This window comes from Corvus moneduloides, chromosome 1, assembly GCF_009650955.1.
Source record: "Corvus moneduloides isolate bCorMon1 chromosome 1, bCorMon1.pri, whole genome shotgun sequence".
Classification (NCBI taxonomy): Eukaryota; Metazoa; Chordata; class Aves; order Passeriformes; family Corvidae; genus Corvus; species Corvus moneduloides.
This window is the reverse complement of record NC_045476.1, coordinates 32,430,028-32,447,898: the sequence shown is the minus strand read 5'-3', so window position 1 is coordinate 32,447,898 and position 17,871 is coordinate 32,430,028. Positions and strand designations below refer to the sequence as shown.

General features: G+C 40.0%; 1 protein-coding gene across 1 annotated transcript in view; it reads right to left on the bottom strand.

The window, feature by feature from the left end:
* Positions 1–17,871, bottom strand: part of CNTNAP2 (contactin associated protein 2) — a 1,037,874-nt gene that overhangs the window by 18,897 nt on the left and 1,001,106 nt on the right. The window contains exon 22 of the mRNA XM_032104142.1: positions 7,396–7,626. Within this exon, the coding sequence (XP_031960033.1) occupies positions 7,396–7,626 (231 nt within the window). The remainder of the gene's footprint in view (positions 1–7,395; positions 7,627–17,871) is intronic.

Genomic DNA, 17,871 nt, shown 5'->3' with positions numbered 1-17,871 from the left:
CACTCTCTGTTGGGACGGGTTAGGTGATTCTCCCTTGCTTCCCCCTTTGTATGGTCATTTCACACTTTCTTTTGCGCACAAGCACATAATTGTACAAAGTAGTGGTAAAGCAAGACACTTTATAATACTAATATCTGGCACTTGTATACTACAGAATTTTATTCTCTATTTTAAAAGGAGAATAGACATTTAGCATCACTTTTTGATTTTGTTTATCTGCAGTTGAACTTCAGCAAGTTGGATCTCAGAATCCGTATTTTGAACATTTGCTCTGCCATATTTCCAGTTGATTTGCAGCACATTAGAGCACCCTCATCCATAAAAGACCTAAACTCATCTATCTTTTAATTCCTAGTAGCAACATCTGTTTGACACTGAGTCTCACTATGACTCCAGACAAGAGTCATGCTGGCCTAAGATACCACTTCCATGAAAATTTTATGAGCAGTACTTATATTTCACCTGTTAAGGAAGATACACAAATACTTCCTTTTAAAATTAATGTAGAAGATGAAGTACTTTGGTGCTCTCGAAGGAACAGTGGAGTTAAGTGCTGATCAAAGCCTGGCTGTATATAGCTAATCTTGGATAATGGACCCAGAAGGGAATATGTGAAAGAAACACCCCTCCTCTTCCCCCCCCACCCAAAAAAAGAGAAGAAAATCCACCCCAATGATCAAGAATAGCAAACAAGCCTATAAACTTTTGACAGCTACAAAAAAGGAGGAAAAAAAAAAAAAAAAAGAAAGGCTTGGATTGGGGATAAGAAATGAGTCAGATTGGAGAGTTTAAACCTAAACACCCTTTCATAGCTGTAATGACCTGACTTCAATCTAGAATTACCTCTTACACAGGAAGTAAGTGTGATTCTGCCTGAGGAAATGAAAAAGAAAGCAGTCACATGAAGTGCTCAGGCATTTAAATGCTTCCTTCTCTACTCCATTTTCCCCCTAATTTATGCCATCCCTATGTTCCTAGTTAAGATCAGTACTTGTGTAAAAAATACAGTCTTTGCAGAGGATGGAAAAGACTCTCTTTTTAGAATTAGCACCTTCTCTTGACATTAGGTAGCAGCATTAATATTCAAATCACTGCTTACGAAACAGCTACAATACTGGTCTGTCAACAAATGCCAGAAGAATTTACAAGCTTGGCAGTCTGCCAGCTGTCTGATGCACTAGACAGAGTGTCAGAAATTCCACACTGAAATTATATAGTCTTAAAGTTAAGAGAGAGCTATGCATAATTGTGTGAAGGAGCTACATGAGATTGAGGGAGGCATTTTTATTCCAAATCAATAGAGAGATTTGCAGTAATTCAAGTACCATAATTAAACCCTTTAAGGATGAAGCATCGATTGTGCCAAATTTCAGACAGATGCTCCTCCTAGTTAGCTGTTTGATGGGCAGGAGAAAAATAGAAACTGTTGCATCTAAATGTTTACCACTCACCCTCTTGCCTGCAAGAAATACTTGGTGCTTAGAAACTGAGCCATGAGTTTCTGCTAGACTTAATCCCTCCTGACAGACTGACAAAAAATGCTACCTTCCTGTTTGAAAACAACTCAGGTCAAGGCCATGGACTTCTGAGACAATATTTATATTGGGAGCATGGGGGATGAATGCTGGTCACTCTCAACAGAGTAAACAATCACAGAAACGCATCAGACTCTGGCAGTGGAGGAACCTGTTAACCCACAGGGCAGGTTGCAAGTGCATCTTCAGTCTCTTATATAAAGAGTATAAATATTAAGCTAGCTTACTGGCAGACAAACAGCCTCCCAATGTTTACATGCTATGTTAATTAAAAAAACCAAACCAACCACCTCGAGTAATCAGTAACCCTGAAGAGAGAATCTGGCATCATTCTCTGATTGCAGTACAGGTTTGATATGCTTGAAAAAAGGAGGAGCGTCATTTCACTCTAGCAAATGCCTTCATATCTATTTCTAATTTTGCTAACACTAGGATCAAATTTAGATGTGTAAGGCTGCATCATGAACAGAAGTGGTGCAGCTCCCCTGTGCCTCCTGCCTGGCCTTACATGCCCCTTGTAGGAAGCCTAGGGAAGCGACCCTGCTCCCCTGCCATCCCTTAAAAGAGAGAATGAGTGCTATGTCCTATGTCACCATCAACTTTAATGCTCCTGCTCTTGGATGAGCATCTTGCTCACTGATGTGTACAAGACTCTTTCAATGTCTGTGGCCAGGAGAGTGTTTGGTTCATGTGTTTCTGACTAAAGACCACTTTGTGGGCTGCATTGTCACCCATCACATATAATGCCTTTGATTCTTCTTTCCCACTGTGTCATTTGTAACAAGCCCTTGACAAGGGCAAAAGCTACTTCCTGTCTTCCTAGCCACATCCATACCAGCACACATCTGTCCCAGCCTTCTCCTCAGGTGCTGCTGCTCTGCCCTCTGAGATGTGGTACCAGTGGTCAGTGGATGAGACGCGACACAACTGACAGCGTCTGAATGTGGAAGGTGACCTTCAGCACTGCCACCAATAACATGAGTGACACCTTCTCTTGGTGCAGAAATTGACTGCTGCTCTCTTTCACTTGACAAAGAAATTAGCTGGCAAAATAGGTGAGCTTGGATGTATGGTCAGTGCTCAATGCTGTTGCTCCCTTCTCTTGCCATCACTTGTTAAAGGAAGAGGGATGAATTCATAACAAAAAGAGAGAGAATCCTGCAAGCAGCTTTTTAATCTTGATGACAGTGGTACATAATTTTGCCAGACATGCTCAACATAGGTTTCAAAGTAAGCTGTTGATTTGTGAAAGGCAAGACCTTTCAACTACTACAAAAAAATAAAGAGCATTTAGGGTTTAAACATACACAGTCAGAAAAAAGTCACACCACTCGGAAGAACATTGCAGATGTAGCACTTAATCCTGCTCCATTTAATTCATGATATGTTGAATAGGTTTAACTAAATCCCATGTTAAATACTCTAAATGCCATTCTGTTCATACTCAGAGTAAATGCATCTTGCAGCTATAGAGTGCCATGACAGCTTAGAGCTGCTAAAGCATAATTTGCCAACTATTGTATGTACCTTGCTTTTCTGCGATCTCCTGCTTTTAGTCAATTCAAGATTGGGTAGTTTGGCAAGCTGGAGCACATTTTACCTAAAACAGAGATGTAATGGGTTTCTTTTATCCTTTGTTTATATAAATATGGAAAATTTAGAGGTGAAATTCCATTAGTAAACTGTAGAACCTTTATCTTAGGCAAAAGCACCCACATACCGAACAATGTCACTACAATAATACGCAACTTCTGATATTAACTACAAGGCATTTTAGGTGCGGAATTTTTTTACTACAAAAATAATCATGTTTGGGCTTTTGTTTGCTTTTCTACAATAAGCAAGGCATCAGTTATCAATGACATATATCTTAACTAATCTGAACAGAGAGATATTAAAAACTCCTTGCGATTAGCTTTTTTTACCTATGTGACAGTAACAGATATTAAAACGCACACCAATACAATTAAAGGATATAGAAATTAAAACATTTGTTTTCAATTGTATGCCAGATAGGTAATTTGATGGTTTGGACAATATATAAAGGCAGAACACATAATTTTTAAATACTATGTTCATTGATCAGGCTCTTTTTAGCCTCTTTTCTACACTCCTTTTGATGTAACCAAGGCAAACTGAATTGTCTGACATGAACTGAGATAATACAGATGAGAGGAAAACACAGGAAGTGAACTATATTGATGATCTGCCTAGATGTCATTATTGACCTTTTTCTTTTAAATCACCAGAAAGTCACGTTCCAGAAAAGAATGACTTGTTGAATTCCTGTGCTTCATCATCACCAAGAAAGGATCACCATAGCAACAGGAAAAGACTATGCATTGTGAGAATACTCACAAGCTGAACAAGATCATGGTTTAAGATAATGTCCCAGGAGCATGGCAAAATGCCAGTCGGGGTGGGGAGGAAGGGAAGTGGGACTTCTACAATAACAAAGGAATTTAAAAAGATCTAATATTGTAAATGTGAAATATATGTGTATTCAAGGCTAAAAGAAAGTGCAAGGCAGTGAATCGACAAGCTGTATAGCTCATTTGTCTGGGGAGAAAATCGACAGGGCTTCTTATTGATAAATCCCTGAACTAGTTTTTAAAGGTCAACTGCCAAGTGACTGATGTGTGTCATTATGATTTTCCCTTTAGCCTCTCTGTTAGGGCATCCAAAATGTTTTGCAGCTAGCAGGACATGTTCATGCAGTAGCTACACAGAAGAGTTTAAAGAAAACATTTAATGTAGGCCACCCATCAGGCAGAACCTGCTTAACTTCTAGTAATTATCTGCAAAGTCTGATCCAGCACTGCAGTTGAGAGGTGAAAGGATCATTACATTTGTTGTCTGGTGTATCTGTTCTATTTAGACACTTATCTTTGACCCCCTCCTACAACATTTTTCAATCCTCAAAGTTCGATTCCGCAATATTTGAGAAACAAAGCTAAAAACCTACACTTGACTCAAAATATGAATCAGGATGAGTTCAGAGTATGACATTGAATGAGATTTGAACCACATGATACTTCCCACAATTTTTTTCCCGATTTTTTAATTTTTGCTATGAAACACTCATCCTTCGCTCTCATATTTTGTTAAGAACTATTTAAAATTAAATAGGTAACATAACACTAAAAATTACAGACAAAAACATGTTTGAAATGAGAAATGCTGCACATAGTAACTGCTGCTTTCAAAGCCATGTTATTTGCAACCATTTCTTTGTGGCAAAGTGTGAGTGGCTTTTGCTTTAACATCACTACAAGTGTTTCTGTGAATTTCAACACTGCTTTTTGTCTTTGTCCCTTCAGCCTGTTTAGTGAAAGAGTAAATTCACACTGAGAAAATGGAGACTATTCTAGTTCTGGAGCCAATTACTTATATCTTGGATTCTTCCATTTTCTCTCTCAACATGATTTTTGTTAGAAACTCTTAAGCAGGGTTTGGGAAACATAAAAAAATCCTCAGTGAAAACTGCCAATTTACTAATGCAAAGTGACACTAAACCCCAGCATTTTAATTTAGCAGCCATGAAGATCATTTTGATGACTGACAGGCTATGACTTTGATGACTCAAGGTTACACAGTCTACAGTATATATTTTTCCTGTGACTGAACTATCTGTGTCAGACCACCACTGATACTTTCACAAAGACTGAGTTGTTTTTACTGACACTGATAATGAGTTGCTGAGATACCTCTTTGTACCATGGAAATGTCATCCACAGTAGAAGTCAGACATTGCTCACCAACACCTGAATATCCTTTTACTCCTGAACCAGTGAAACATCACTCCTTTGCTGTGAAATTTACTTCTACCGTAACTCACCTGATGTTGCTTTCTTTGGTGTACAGCAGTCCCTCACTAGAAGGCTTTGAAGCAGTATGATCTTTTCCCTCTACTGCTGTGGATCACTGGAGGGGACAAGAGGAGGGGTTCCTAGCTCCCAGTCTAACTAACACTAATCATTACCAAAAATGAAGGTGAGTCCCTTGAGGTCTGCCTGCTCATGACTTGAAACAGTTAAGTCTGACAATGGCAATGAAATTTATTTTTTCCTGGCAGAAGTTAACAGACAGCCTGAGCCAACCTACTGGCATGCTGCATGTTCCCTGACATCCTTCATGGTGTCTCTGCGACCAAGTACCACAATTAATCCAGGAGAAAAAGTGTAAATTGTAATCTGTCAGGTCAACAAAGTTTCCAAGACGAGATTGAGCCAACACAAGGTCAAGCATAATGTCATGTGGCAAGGACAAACAGAACCTCTTTCTCTGAACTGCAGGAGCTATTAAAACAGTGCAAATATCCTGAGTAAAACCCACCATAGTCTTTTACTAGCTTGCAGTGAAATGAAGTGGAAGGAAAAGTAACCAACAAAAATTAACAACCAAAGCCGATTAGATTCACATGATTCACAGCAGCAGTACATCCTCAAGAAGATAATGGCATGCTTTTTAAAGACATGACCCAGTGAGCAATCCTTCAGAAAATGTGTTTGTATAGAAAGAGGAGCACAGACCATGACCTTCAGGTACAAACAGGTCTACTAATTCCAGAGAAGAAAGGGACTACTAATTTATGATGAAGAAAATTCAGGTAGAAAATTGCGTGTCTTAAGTGGGTAAGAGACATACTGAAATCTTACAATGGCATGGCATGGCAGCAAGGAGGGAATGACAGGTTTTAAAAAATGATACTGCTTGTATTAATGTTTGGGAGCCTCAGCTCTACAAGGTGCTCTGTCTCTCCTTAGAAGCACCTGCCCTACTTTTCTGCTGAAGAAGAGATGAAAGGAAATGCTGCAAGGAGTTCTTTGACATTGCAAGGAAAAAAACCCTAAACAACAACAACAAACCAAACCAACCAACCAACCACCCACAAAAAAACAGACCTCAAAGGTACGACCTTGACATGTACTTCTGAGAAAGACATATACCTGCCTCCTCTTACATAAAAACTGGCATATGGATGCATCCCCAAACACAAAGACTAATCATTATCAAAATCATTATGGACCAGGATTTTCCTCTAGCATCTTAATTTTATGCCACTTCAAACACAACAAATTTGCCAGAACAGGTTCTAATTTACACTCTACAAGTGAAATCAGAGTGAAGACACAATGCAAGGGAGGTGTCAATGTACACCTGACCCCATGAATCTAATTTAACCTGATAGTCAAGAAGCAAAAGAGAAAAAAATCCTCTAAAGTTAGCCACAATGTATAGTTTCAGGGACTGTCAGTCACAAACTAGGGTGAGATTTCTGGGATCTGCAAATTGTTTTGGCTTCCAGCATTTTCAGCATGAGTGCCACCATGACTAATGGGATTTTCCATTAAACACAGCCTACGGAAGGTAGGCATCTTAGTAAACAAATCAGCACTTTACATAAATACATTTATGCCTAAAATTAGATTTACTTTTTTTTTTTGTATGAAGCTGACTGCAATATACTTACTTATTAGGAATACAGCATAAGAAACGCTACCGTACCTTTTCTATATGTACTTGAAGCTTTTTGCTGACTACAGAGAAAATGATATCACAGCAGTTAGGTCAAAACTCAACATTTAAATAGCGTAAGACTTACAGAAAAGAAAAACAAGCAGAATATATATATATATATATATGAAAAAGGCAAAAAATGAAAAATGCCCTCCTGTAACTGCATTTAAAAGTGGTGGCAAATCTCTGTCATTCCAGTTTTGCATTTCCTACCATTATAGCCCTACAGTCACCTATCAATCACTTAACTCTCATTTTTGCTTTTCTTTACAGAGGAAGGCAGACTGGTTTCTTCTCCGAACTGCTTCACTGAGTTAATGTAACACGAACCCCACCTTACCTGAGTCTAGGTGCCAAGGGTCGGTGGCGGCCGACATTGGTGGGATGGTGAGTGGAGACGCTCCGCAGTTGGATTCCACCAGTTCTCCTTGGATGTGGACGTGAGAGGAGGCGTTGGTAGGTCTCAGAGCTGCTTTGAGTGGAGCAATCTGGTTGAACTGGACTCTCGATAGGCAGCCAGTGAATCCTGGGGTGTTGTATTTATATATATCTTGGTCAATCTTCCCAATTTCTATGGGAAATTGAAGAGGGAAAAAAATTAATCAAAACAATTCATTGCTTTGGAAAGTGCGGTTGGTCTGAACACTTGATCCCCAGAGCTCAGTTCCCAAGTCCTGCTCTGAAAGAGACTGAGATTGTGTCAGACCCTGACAGGTTTCTTTACATTTCATTACAGATTAAAGCTGGAAACCTTCAGGCCTTAACATGACTCGGTTTCACTGCTATGCTATCATTAAAATGAAAGGCTGGCATGGAGGAGTCAGTGAAGGAGTCATCAAAGAACAAAAGGCAGGAAAATTATCTTTTCTGAGAAGGGTATTGGGAGAGAAGGCAGAAGGAAGAAGGAAAGTCTTGGCCAGGGTCTCTCCTCCCAGCTGAAGCTGCTGCTGTGAGAGATGCCCCCTCCTTAGCCCTGGCCTGTTGCCCTGTTGGTCCTCCTGGGGGGCTGGGACCACTTGTGGTCACTCCTGTCCCTCTCCCATCTCCTCATCAGGAGACCAAGTGTCCCTTCATCAGGAGATCAAGGGTGAAGGGACCTCCTGGGTCCCTTTTTTTCGGGAGCCAAGCATTCCTTCGCCAGGGAGCCAAGCTTCCCTTCACCAGCAGGCCACGTGTCCCTGTGGCCTGAGGTGGAAAACCATCCATCTCCAGTCTCCTTCCTTTATTCCCCTGCAGTGGTGAGCAGTGGCAGGATCTCATCCAGCCCTGCTGCAGGCTGAAGAAGCTGAGACCCTGCTGCCAGTCAGTGTGTTGCTGTGGGCTGACAGACAAGCTGGCAGCTGGCATCCATGAGCTGAGCACAGGGCTCTGCCACTGCTCTCTAAAACAGCTGTTGCCTCTCAAAGTTGCCCCCCAGGTAGCTGTCTCACTTCTAAAACACCAGCTAAGATGACTCCAAAATCATATAAAATGCCCTTACTACCCAGGAAACCAGCATCTGCTCCCAGCTGTTTTAATTCTGCCAGGACTTATTGGAACAGCCTGAGTCACAACCAAATCAAAACTATCCCTCTCTGTCAGCTGTCTGCATTAGAGGGGAATTAACACTTCAAAGCCTCACTGCAGTGTCTAATATAATATTTACACGACAGTGGGGAATTCGGCTTCCTTTCTTCTATGGTAGCGCAGAGTGAATGAAAAGGACACATGGGAGCATCATGTTTGTGCTGTATCAAGGACTATTGCTCCAGAGGCACTGAGACACTTCCAGTCACCATTCCCTGGGTTGTTAGGTTAATGTCTGACCCCTGAAGTTGGTGGAAGAAGTCATACTGAGCTGAGCAAAGAATTATGGGGACAGACAGGACAGAAAAAAGGGAGCAGCACCACGTTATTCAAAGCACCACGTTCTTCAAAGGCAACCTTTTCAGATAGGAACAATGATAAACGTTTAAAAATCTGTTTTTCTAGGAAAAAATTGCCTGTAAATTACAAGTTTATGTCATAAAAAAGAGAGGAAGGAAAACAGAGGTGGGAAAGAAAAACTTCTGAGAGGTGTGAAGAGGAAGTGGAAGGAAGGTACTTAATTTTAAGAGTCTAGCGGTTAAACTGGGAACCAAAGCACATCTGGGTTTGACTTTTGCTACCAAAAAAAAAAAATCAAACTAAAATTATCAGAAAATGCATTACTAATCTTTTGGGAATGTCTGTGTTCAGTTCTAACCAAAACAGGAACAATTATATGAGGTCTGAGCTGTTTAGTGTCCCTAAAAACTAGCATGATATATATGTCAGTGCTACATTCCTAAGAGTACTGAGGGTTTTGCATCAGTACTCTAACAATGAGTTTCAAGGCTACAAACCAGACAAACCATTTTATTTTCGGGGTTTACACTTTAAACATGTAGTGTGAGAAAACTGGTGGAAACTGGTCAAATCTTGAGCATGACTAAAACAATTTCTTGGTTTTCACACAGAACTATGCCATACCTTTTCTGTCTTTGCAATCATGTTAGAATGATAAATACACAACACCTAAGTCCACCACATACCACATTATGTGTCACATAAGGACACACAACAAAGACGGATGATCTGAAAATTACTTGCATTAGATCCTTACATGATCCACTATACAAGAATGGATTTTTTAGTCCCTGCATTTTCCCTTTTCTTTCTTGCTCGATAATGTCCTTTCTTTGCTAGTGCTTATGCAGCCACATTTCACAAGCTGGCAGTGAGCAGTGACTGTCATCTCTGACAAAGTGGACATATCCTCAGGACTCGGCTAAGGACTAGCTTAAATGCTTAAAATAATTGTATTGGTCACATAGGTCTTTCATCCAGCTCTCCTTCAAAAAAGTAGCTTGACCAAGCCATTAGCAACATCTCCTTCAAAAATTTGATAGTAAGTAAAAAACCTCACACATGCACATGCATTTTCCACAGTTAGCAGAAAAGCTGTACAAAAGCCAGTTCATGCATTTGAATGCTACCTGTAGACCACGTCACTCAGACAAGGTTCCTTTCTGACCGCAATATTCACTCTCTCTTACTTCAATAAAATATTCCTGTTATATTCAGTGAAGAGCTGCATTTTTGAATAATTCTTATAATCTAAGAAACAATTGCAAGGCTCTTCAAACACTGTAACCACTGTTGCTAACAGTTTAGTTACTTCAGTCATATTTTATCAATTCTGTGGAACTTCATGCAGAAGCTAATAGCCTCCCACTCACAATCCTGACTGACAAGAACAAAGAGCCATGAATATGACTGTGCTAATTTAGCAACTTCAGTGCCATGCTTCTCTAACTCCATAAATAAGTGATGGATACTAGATACTGAAAGAATAATAAAAAAAAAACAACAAAACCCCCCAATCTAACAAGGCACCTTGCTAAAGACCCACATTTTTTGTTTAAAACATTCCACAAGTGATGCAAATTTACTGCCAGCTCTCATCTCATCAGTGCTAAAACAATATAGATCAGCTTCCATGACTGTGAACGTGTTCCTGCCCCTGCAGGTCCCTTGGGGCTCAGCACACCGATACCCTCTGATGTTAGGCCATCACACTTTGCTTCCCTGTGCATTTGAGCCTAATAAACCAATTCCTGGGGAGTGCAATGATTGCAAAATGAAATATGTCTTTGTTCTCATGACTAAAATCCAATTTTCTCCCTGTAACAAAGAGGGGAGAAAACCAGAAGATAATTACAATCACAGTATTTAAAAAAAGAAAATGTACACTACAACTACTTTGCATTGTTCCAAATTTCAGTGCATAAGCTAGCACAAAGTCATATAAATATTACAGCATATAGTATTATCATTACCTAATAGCAACATTTATATTATTGCTTTCAGATCTGATGCAGCAACCTCCTGCTGTCAACTTACCCTCAGGTATTTCTGTAATGAAAGACTGCAAAAAAGTTACTTATAGGTCCTTTTTTTACTTCAACTGGTTTTAACCATTTTGCTCTCATTGAGATTCTGGCCCCAGCTGAACACTTCACAGCAGCCACTCTTGAGTGGGAACATTTGAAAACTTCTGCCCAATTCAAGACCTTCAGCTGATATCTGCATGCTGGGTATCTATCTGCCTTGACCACAGAACCTGCTGACTTAAGATGAAGACCACAATTACACAAGCCCGTTCAGGTGAACCCACTCTAGCACAGATGCATTGCAGTGTACAAATCCTTAACACTAAGCATTCACACAGTAACAATACAGCTGCTCACCCACATTACTTAAACATTTTCAAAATCTATATAACTAGCACACAGTATGCCAAGAATCTCACAGATGTTGCCCATATCTTGTGTGTTATCATTTACTGAAGACATATTTACCATCAATGACTTGTAATTTGCGTTTTGCTATTTCTTTAACAGTAAAAAGATACAGGAATTTAATCCTTAGTTACTCGTTTTCATTTCAGGACTTATCTCTCATGGTTGTGGCAGAAGCATGCCACATAGTGATGAAAATAATACTATTTCTCTCTTGGAAATTATGTGCCACTACTAAAGAAGCGCTTTTTCCACTAGGTGAAACGATGTAAAGAATGTCTATTTTCAAGCATATTTCACAGAATCACAGAATATTCTGAGTTGGAAGAGACCCACAAGGATCATTGGGTCCAACTCTTACGTGAAAAGCCCATATGGGGATCAACCCACAACCTTGGCATTATTAACGCTTGTCTCTCACCAACTAAAATAATCTCATCTGTGACACAAGGCACCATTAATGAGTACCCAACAAGCTGAAATTGATTATTCTATAAATCTAGAAGAAAATAAGCAAAAATAAATAACATTGAGGTAAAAACTGTGGCCAGACCAGCGCACAAGTAACAAATGTGTAAGTAGCACACAGCAATTCTAATCAGTGTAATTAGGTTGTCTGTTTTTTAAGCCTTTTTGCCCTTACTACACTACCTGCAAGTGCAGAGTTGTGGCTCCTGCCTAGGCACTATTACAAGAGAAACCAGTAAACACTTTGATTCAGATTATTACCCAAGCTGACCTAGTCAGCATGCATCTGATGAGCTACATCGCCAAATACACTTTTTTATCTTCTCTTTCTCTCCCTTTTCTACTTCCCATATCTACCAGTGAAACATTTATAAAGCAGCTCAAAGGGCCACAGAGCTTCTAACAGCACAAGAAGTTAGTGCACTGCTGGAGAGGTCTGGCCCCACTTAATTCTACCATCTATTTTTTATACATTCTTGTAGCATCACTTAGAAAGACAAGAAAAAACCGACAGCCTGATGTAGCAGAAAACAAAGAAGATGTGTTTGGTCCCAAAGCTCTGAGCAGGTTTTGCATAGATGAAGAACTGCTTTCTATTTATGCAAAGTTCCCTGTGTGAGGATCCTAGAATGTCTCACAGGTACACAAGGCTCTGCAGCAAAAAGCTGTGCAATCCAGCATAGTACTGTACCACACCAGCATTGCTGTGCCACATGTGGAAAGATGGCCTTGGAATGTGTTACACATGGACCTCCGAACGTGGGAGAGGAGGGAGAACCAGCCACGAGGGAAGTAAACCTACAAAACACATTTTTATTAAAAGTATGTGCTGAGCATCTTTGCTCAATACCTTCTCGCTATGTAGCTGATCTGGGCATTTTTTTTCTTGATGGGCTCTCAAAGGCATATCAATATAGAAAGTTACAATAAATTCTGAACCTTGAACAGTGTTCCTGACATACAGAGATCAAGACATCTATTTATAGTAAATTATGTTCCATTAGGAAGGAAATGTAACAGAACTTGAAGTACAGTTTGTGGGTATGTACTACAGTATATGTAATAAATATCCTCTTACGAATTCCCTTGGAGTTTTCCAGTGGAGCCTTTCAAAGTAGAAATAAGGCATAACTAAAGGTACCTATTCTAGTTCAGCAAGGCTCTTGGTAAATGTTACTGCCATCTAGCTCTTCTTTCTGTGTTGGTAGTGGGAAAGCTCTGCCCATTGAGGGGTAGGGAGAAATAAAGCTCTATATACTGGTGTGATTTTAGTCCTGACAGAAGATACCTTTTAAACAAAATAAAGTCTCAGAAGCACACACAAAGCCCTTTTCAGTTCAATTTGCTGAAAAGACTACTTCTTACACAATTTCCACAAGACATCATTTGAGTTTTGAAAATGGTGAAAAATCTAGCTGTTTGGATTTAGGACAATGACCTGTTTATATGTGCCCATTTACACTCAGAAATACAAGAGCTTAATGATTTTGGAAAGCAAGGGGCCACATCAGCAGTGGGAGAAGTTCAGCTTTGTCATATGGTGGTATTTCTGACTGAAGTACCAGGATGATCTGCTATTTCACTTAAGATCAAGCATCCACTCAGTGGGTAGACAGAAGGGAATCCATTATCAATCTCTACATCCCTTCCTCTAGGGGTACTAAATTTGACCTAAACGGTATAATATTTTAATAGACTGCACAGGTGGATTCACCAATTCAATTAAATGAACCACTAATTGCTTTTGGGTCAATCTTAGCAATAGATTTTCTCCTAGAAATAAAGTACCTTGTGCCCCCTTGTCCCCTGAACTCAGAAAAGTACCTTGCTATGTCACCGGCTGCTCAAAGAGCAGCTCAATCAGCATCTCAAGCATCTCTCTGTTATGGCGTCAGGCTCCACATAATAGAAAGCAGTTTAAACTCCGCTGAGAGGAAGCTATTGATTTCAGGAATGCACAGTCCACAGAGATTACTAAAGCAGTTTCACTTACTTGAAGCCTAGATGAGCCGTTCAGTGCAACATCAAACCGTAGCACATGCCAATACTTGAGAATTGGCATGGTGTAAAATACACAACTGAATAAATTAATTAGTTGGAATCCCAGTCATAGGGAGAACCTATCTGGGGTGCCATATACCTGCTACACCAAAGACACAGGGCTAAAAACGTCGGGAGCAGTTACTACACATCCAAAAGAGGCATAACACTCAGGGAATGGGAAAATGACATTCTGACACACCACCTGGGTCTTCTTGTGAACATCCTCCAGTGTGGAGATGGATCAGCTGTTTGCTTACTGGCTGTTTTGTACCTCCTCTGTCCTAAGATCAGCAATTTCTATATACAAAAAAAGCATACTAATACCACTTAACTGTGTAGATAATGTGTGATTTTAGAGATGCTAAATACTCACAGTACAAAGCAAAGAAGCTAAACACTCACAACTACGTTTAATGAGCTGTACTTAATTTAAAACCTCAAGACATGTATGGGGACTGAACTGAGCTACTGTAAAGACTTTTCATGGCCCTCAAACTTTCCTGGCTTTTAATTTCAGTCTCTGAAGTAAAATTCAGTAAGTGGTACAAACTGAGTATAAAACAATAGGGACTCTAGTTTGTCCATCACTCAAAACTGAGCTAGCGCCTGCTGCTTTCTGGACACTCGTACCAGTGGAACAAGATGCTCATTTGTGGAGAACATGCTCAAGAGATACTGGGGGCAGCAAAGGGGTAAGCAGCCCCTGAAAATGGGCATTTGATCTTCACAAGTCCCAAGTGCAAATGGCTACCAAGTGCTCTTCATGCAAAGATTAAAATCCTGAGCAGCAGACACACTTTTTTTAGTTCACAGGTCTGCAAGGGCCAGGGGGTATCCAGGTGCCCCCCCACCTGTCCCCTTCCCATCAAGTTAATACAGCAAAGCTGCGGGTGGATTGGGAAAGCCATCCTGTTATTCCCTCTTCTGGCAAGTGTCATGAGAGACTCATCCATCCCCTTCACCCTGCAACCATGATCAGACCCTGAAGTCAGATGCCTCCAGATATGCCTACAACTGATTGCTTTCCAGAGCCTTCAAGTGCCACTCACAGTATGGCCCTATCCTATGGCATGAACCTTCTGTGGCTATTTTAACTTTTTCTTTGTAACTTTGCGTTACTCGTTGTAACTTTTCTGATTTCCTTTTATAAGATGTTATATATTGCATGGAATAATTTTGTTTCGACAGTTTATATGTAGACTGACGACCTCACTGACCATGCACTGAAACACAGAGGAGATGCCATTTATGGTCTATGAAACACTGTGCCAGAAACGGAAGGATTTAACATTAACCCAGCAGTGCCAACCTACAGTGTTGCACAGAAAATGAATGCATGGTGCTTTCATTTGCTGTCTGGCACTTGAGAAATGGCCTTTCCACCTATGGTACAAGCAAGTGAAAAATTACTTATGAAGACTGTAACAGCTCAGCGCACATTTTAGCTGTAACAGTGGCTTTATTAGAATTGCCCAAACAAAGGCCATTCCTTTATGAAACATTTCTAATACTTCCTGCACAAGCTAAAAATGACTGAACTGGGTAAAAACCACACAGGATTAGAGAATCCGAGCTGGCCTGGAAGCTGTGCTGCAGCTCTGGAACACTTCCAAACCCCAGCCCCTGGCAGAGGAGTTACGGCTTTCGGGTCATGCTGTAATGGAGACAGTAAATCACTGACATGAAATACACTCCTATCAGAGTCCCATTATTGCAGGAATAATAAAGACTAGTGCTGGACTGCAGCTCCTCTGTCAAAAAAGGCACTGTGAAGAATGCTATGAAATGGAGATGTTATTTGACAGCAGCCTGTTTTCACATGGCCACAAATGTAGAGTTTGAGAACAAACTGGATTTTTTTTTCTGCTCTTTCGTACTGATGATATAATTACTGAATGTTTCAAGATTTTATACTGGATGTATGAGTTCCTGGAATTTTCTATTTTAAAATTTCATGTGTTAGCCAACAGTTACTATTAAGAAATTCACACTGCTTTTTAACAAAAAGGGAATTAACTGGTGCTGCAAGGTTCTTAGTAATTGCATTTAAATGCCACAAAAGTAAGGCCAAGAGTAAAACTGAACATCATTCTTTCAAGGAAACAAGTAATTTTTTCACATTTTGCTACTGACTTGCTGTATAACCTTGAGTGAGCCACTTCAGATATTCATGCCAAACTCTGTCTCTCCCTCTTAGTAGGACACGAAGAATTCTCCTGACCTTGTAGTTGAGATCTCTCTCAAGGTGTTTTGAGATCTACGTAAAAAAGGTATGGGCATTGCTTTTAAATATGAAAATAAAATGAAATAGTTTTTTTAAAAATATGCTTCAAATTTCTCATGACTTTGGCAAGGTGACTAATGGAGACACAGATTGTATGGCACATTTATGTAGACAGAAAGGAAAGTTCTCTCAAGGGTAATAGAACAACACAAAATCGGGGAAAAAGAGAAGAAATACTAAGTTTCTAGAGATCCTTTGTTGCCAGTGAAAGATACCCAGCATGCAGATATCAGCTGAAGGTCTTGAATTGGGCAGAAGTTTTCAAATGTTCCCACTCAAGAGTGGCTGCTGTGAAGTGTTCAGCTGGGGCCAGAATCTCAATGGGAGCAAATGATTAACTCTGTGCCAACAGGACCAAAATTCCCACTGGTTTTGTGGAAGGAGATAGCAATCTGTACATTACCCTTTATAACCAACTGTGAGAGCAACACAGTAATTTCATAAATTTCTGCAGCATTCTATTCTCCTCTAGGGCACTAATCATTCTCCTTGGGGACCAGAGGCAAAAAGCCCAGCCTGCTGTTTGAAGGAGGAGCCCCAAATGTAGGGAGAGTTAAGAAGAAAGGTCACTCACCCAGATGATGACCTGAGCTGACAGAAGAGAACACTAATATTGTTCACTCAGGCTGCACCACATACTTTGGCTGAAAACGCTCCTGAGAGCTGATGCAAATCTTTTTGTTGAGAAGCGAAGTGCTCAGCACACATGGGTGTAACCCACCAAGCTGCAGAAATCAGCAGTTCTCAAGGCAAAACTGCATAAGAAGTATCTGACAGTTCGCTTCAAGAACAATTTTCTTTTTCTACCCCATTCTCTCTTGTTTTGACATGAAGCAAGAGCAATCAGATCATGGGTTGAGGGCAACATGAGAGCCACTGCCAGGTGTTTCATCCACAATAAAGAATTAAATGTTTCATCTGCTTTTTTTTCTGTAGGCAGGGTCTAGACAGTGAGAGGAAGTGGATGATGGGGGAGGAGAAAAAATTATACAGACAAAATTTCTTAAAAAAATACTAACAACAAATTTAAATGACTGACAAAGTAACTAAATAATTCTGTCATCATAGATATCACTATGAAGGAAAGGGTTGTTACTACAGACAGAACACCCCCAGAATTAGCTGCTACACTGTATTTCAGCAGGATTTATAAGCCCATTCTAATTTACGATCATGATAAATAACCTTGACAGCATCCTTCATAACCCTTAGAGAATTATATAAAACACATACATTTTGCATTACTATGCAAAAGAAATATGCAGTTTTATTCATATTATTTGTCTAAATGTGCTTGTATGTCTTACGGAAGCTGGCTGCAACATAACATAGAAAATTCTTTTCAGGCCAGAAAGTAAATAAATAATCAAATAAGTCTTTTGCAGCCTGTAGTCAAATGTAATGTGTCTTGGCCAAAGTCCAGTGCATTTAGTTATACTGTGCTTTTGTTAGAACTCTATTAAAACTACGTAATTTCTGGCTGATGCTACTTTGCATTTTAATGGGTATTCTCCTATGACTACCTGCAAATGACCTCATAATATACTTTGCATTCTACATCACTAGCCTTAAATATCTGAGTAAAACCGCAGTGTCATCAGAGTGGATAGGCTGAAATTCCCTCTCTTGCCTCACTCCTCCCTTGCTTACCTTAGTCTCACTTGGAGATGGTAAAAAAGCTAGAATAAGAAGATTTGAGGAAGGTCAATGGTATGCAACT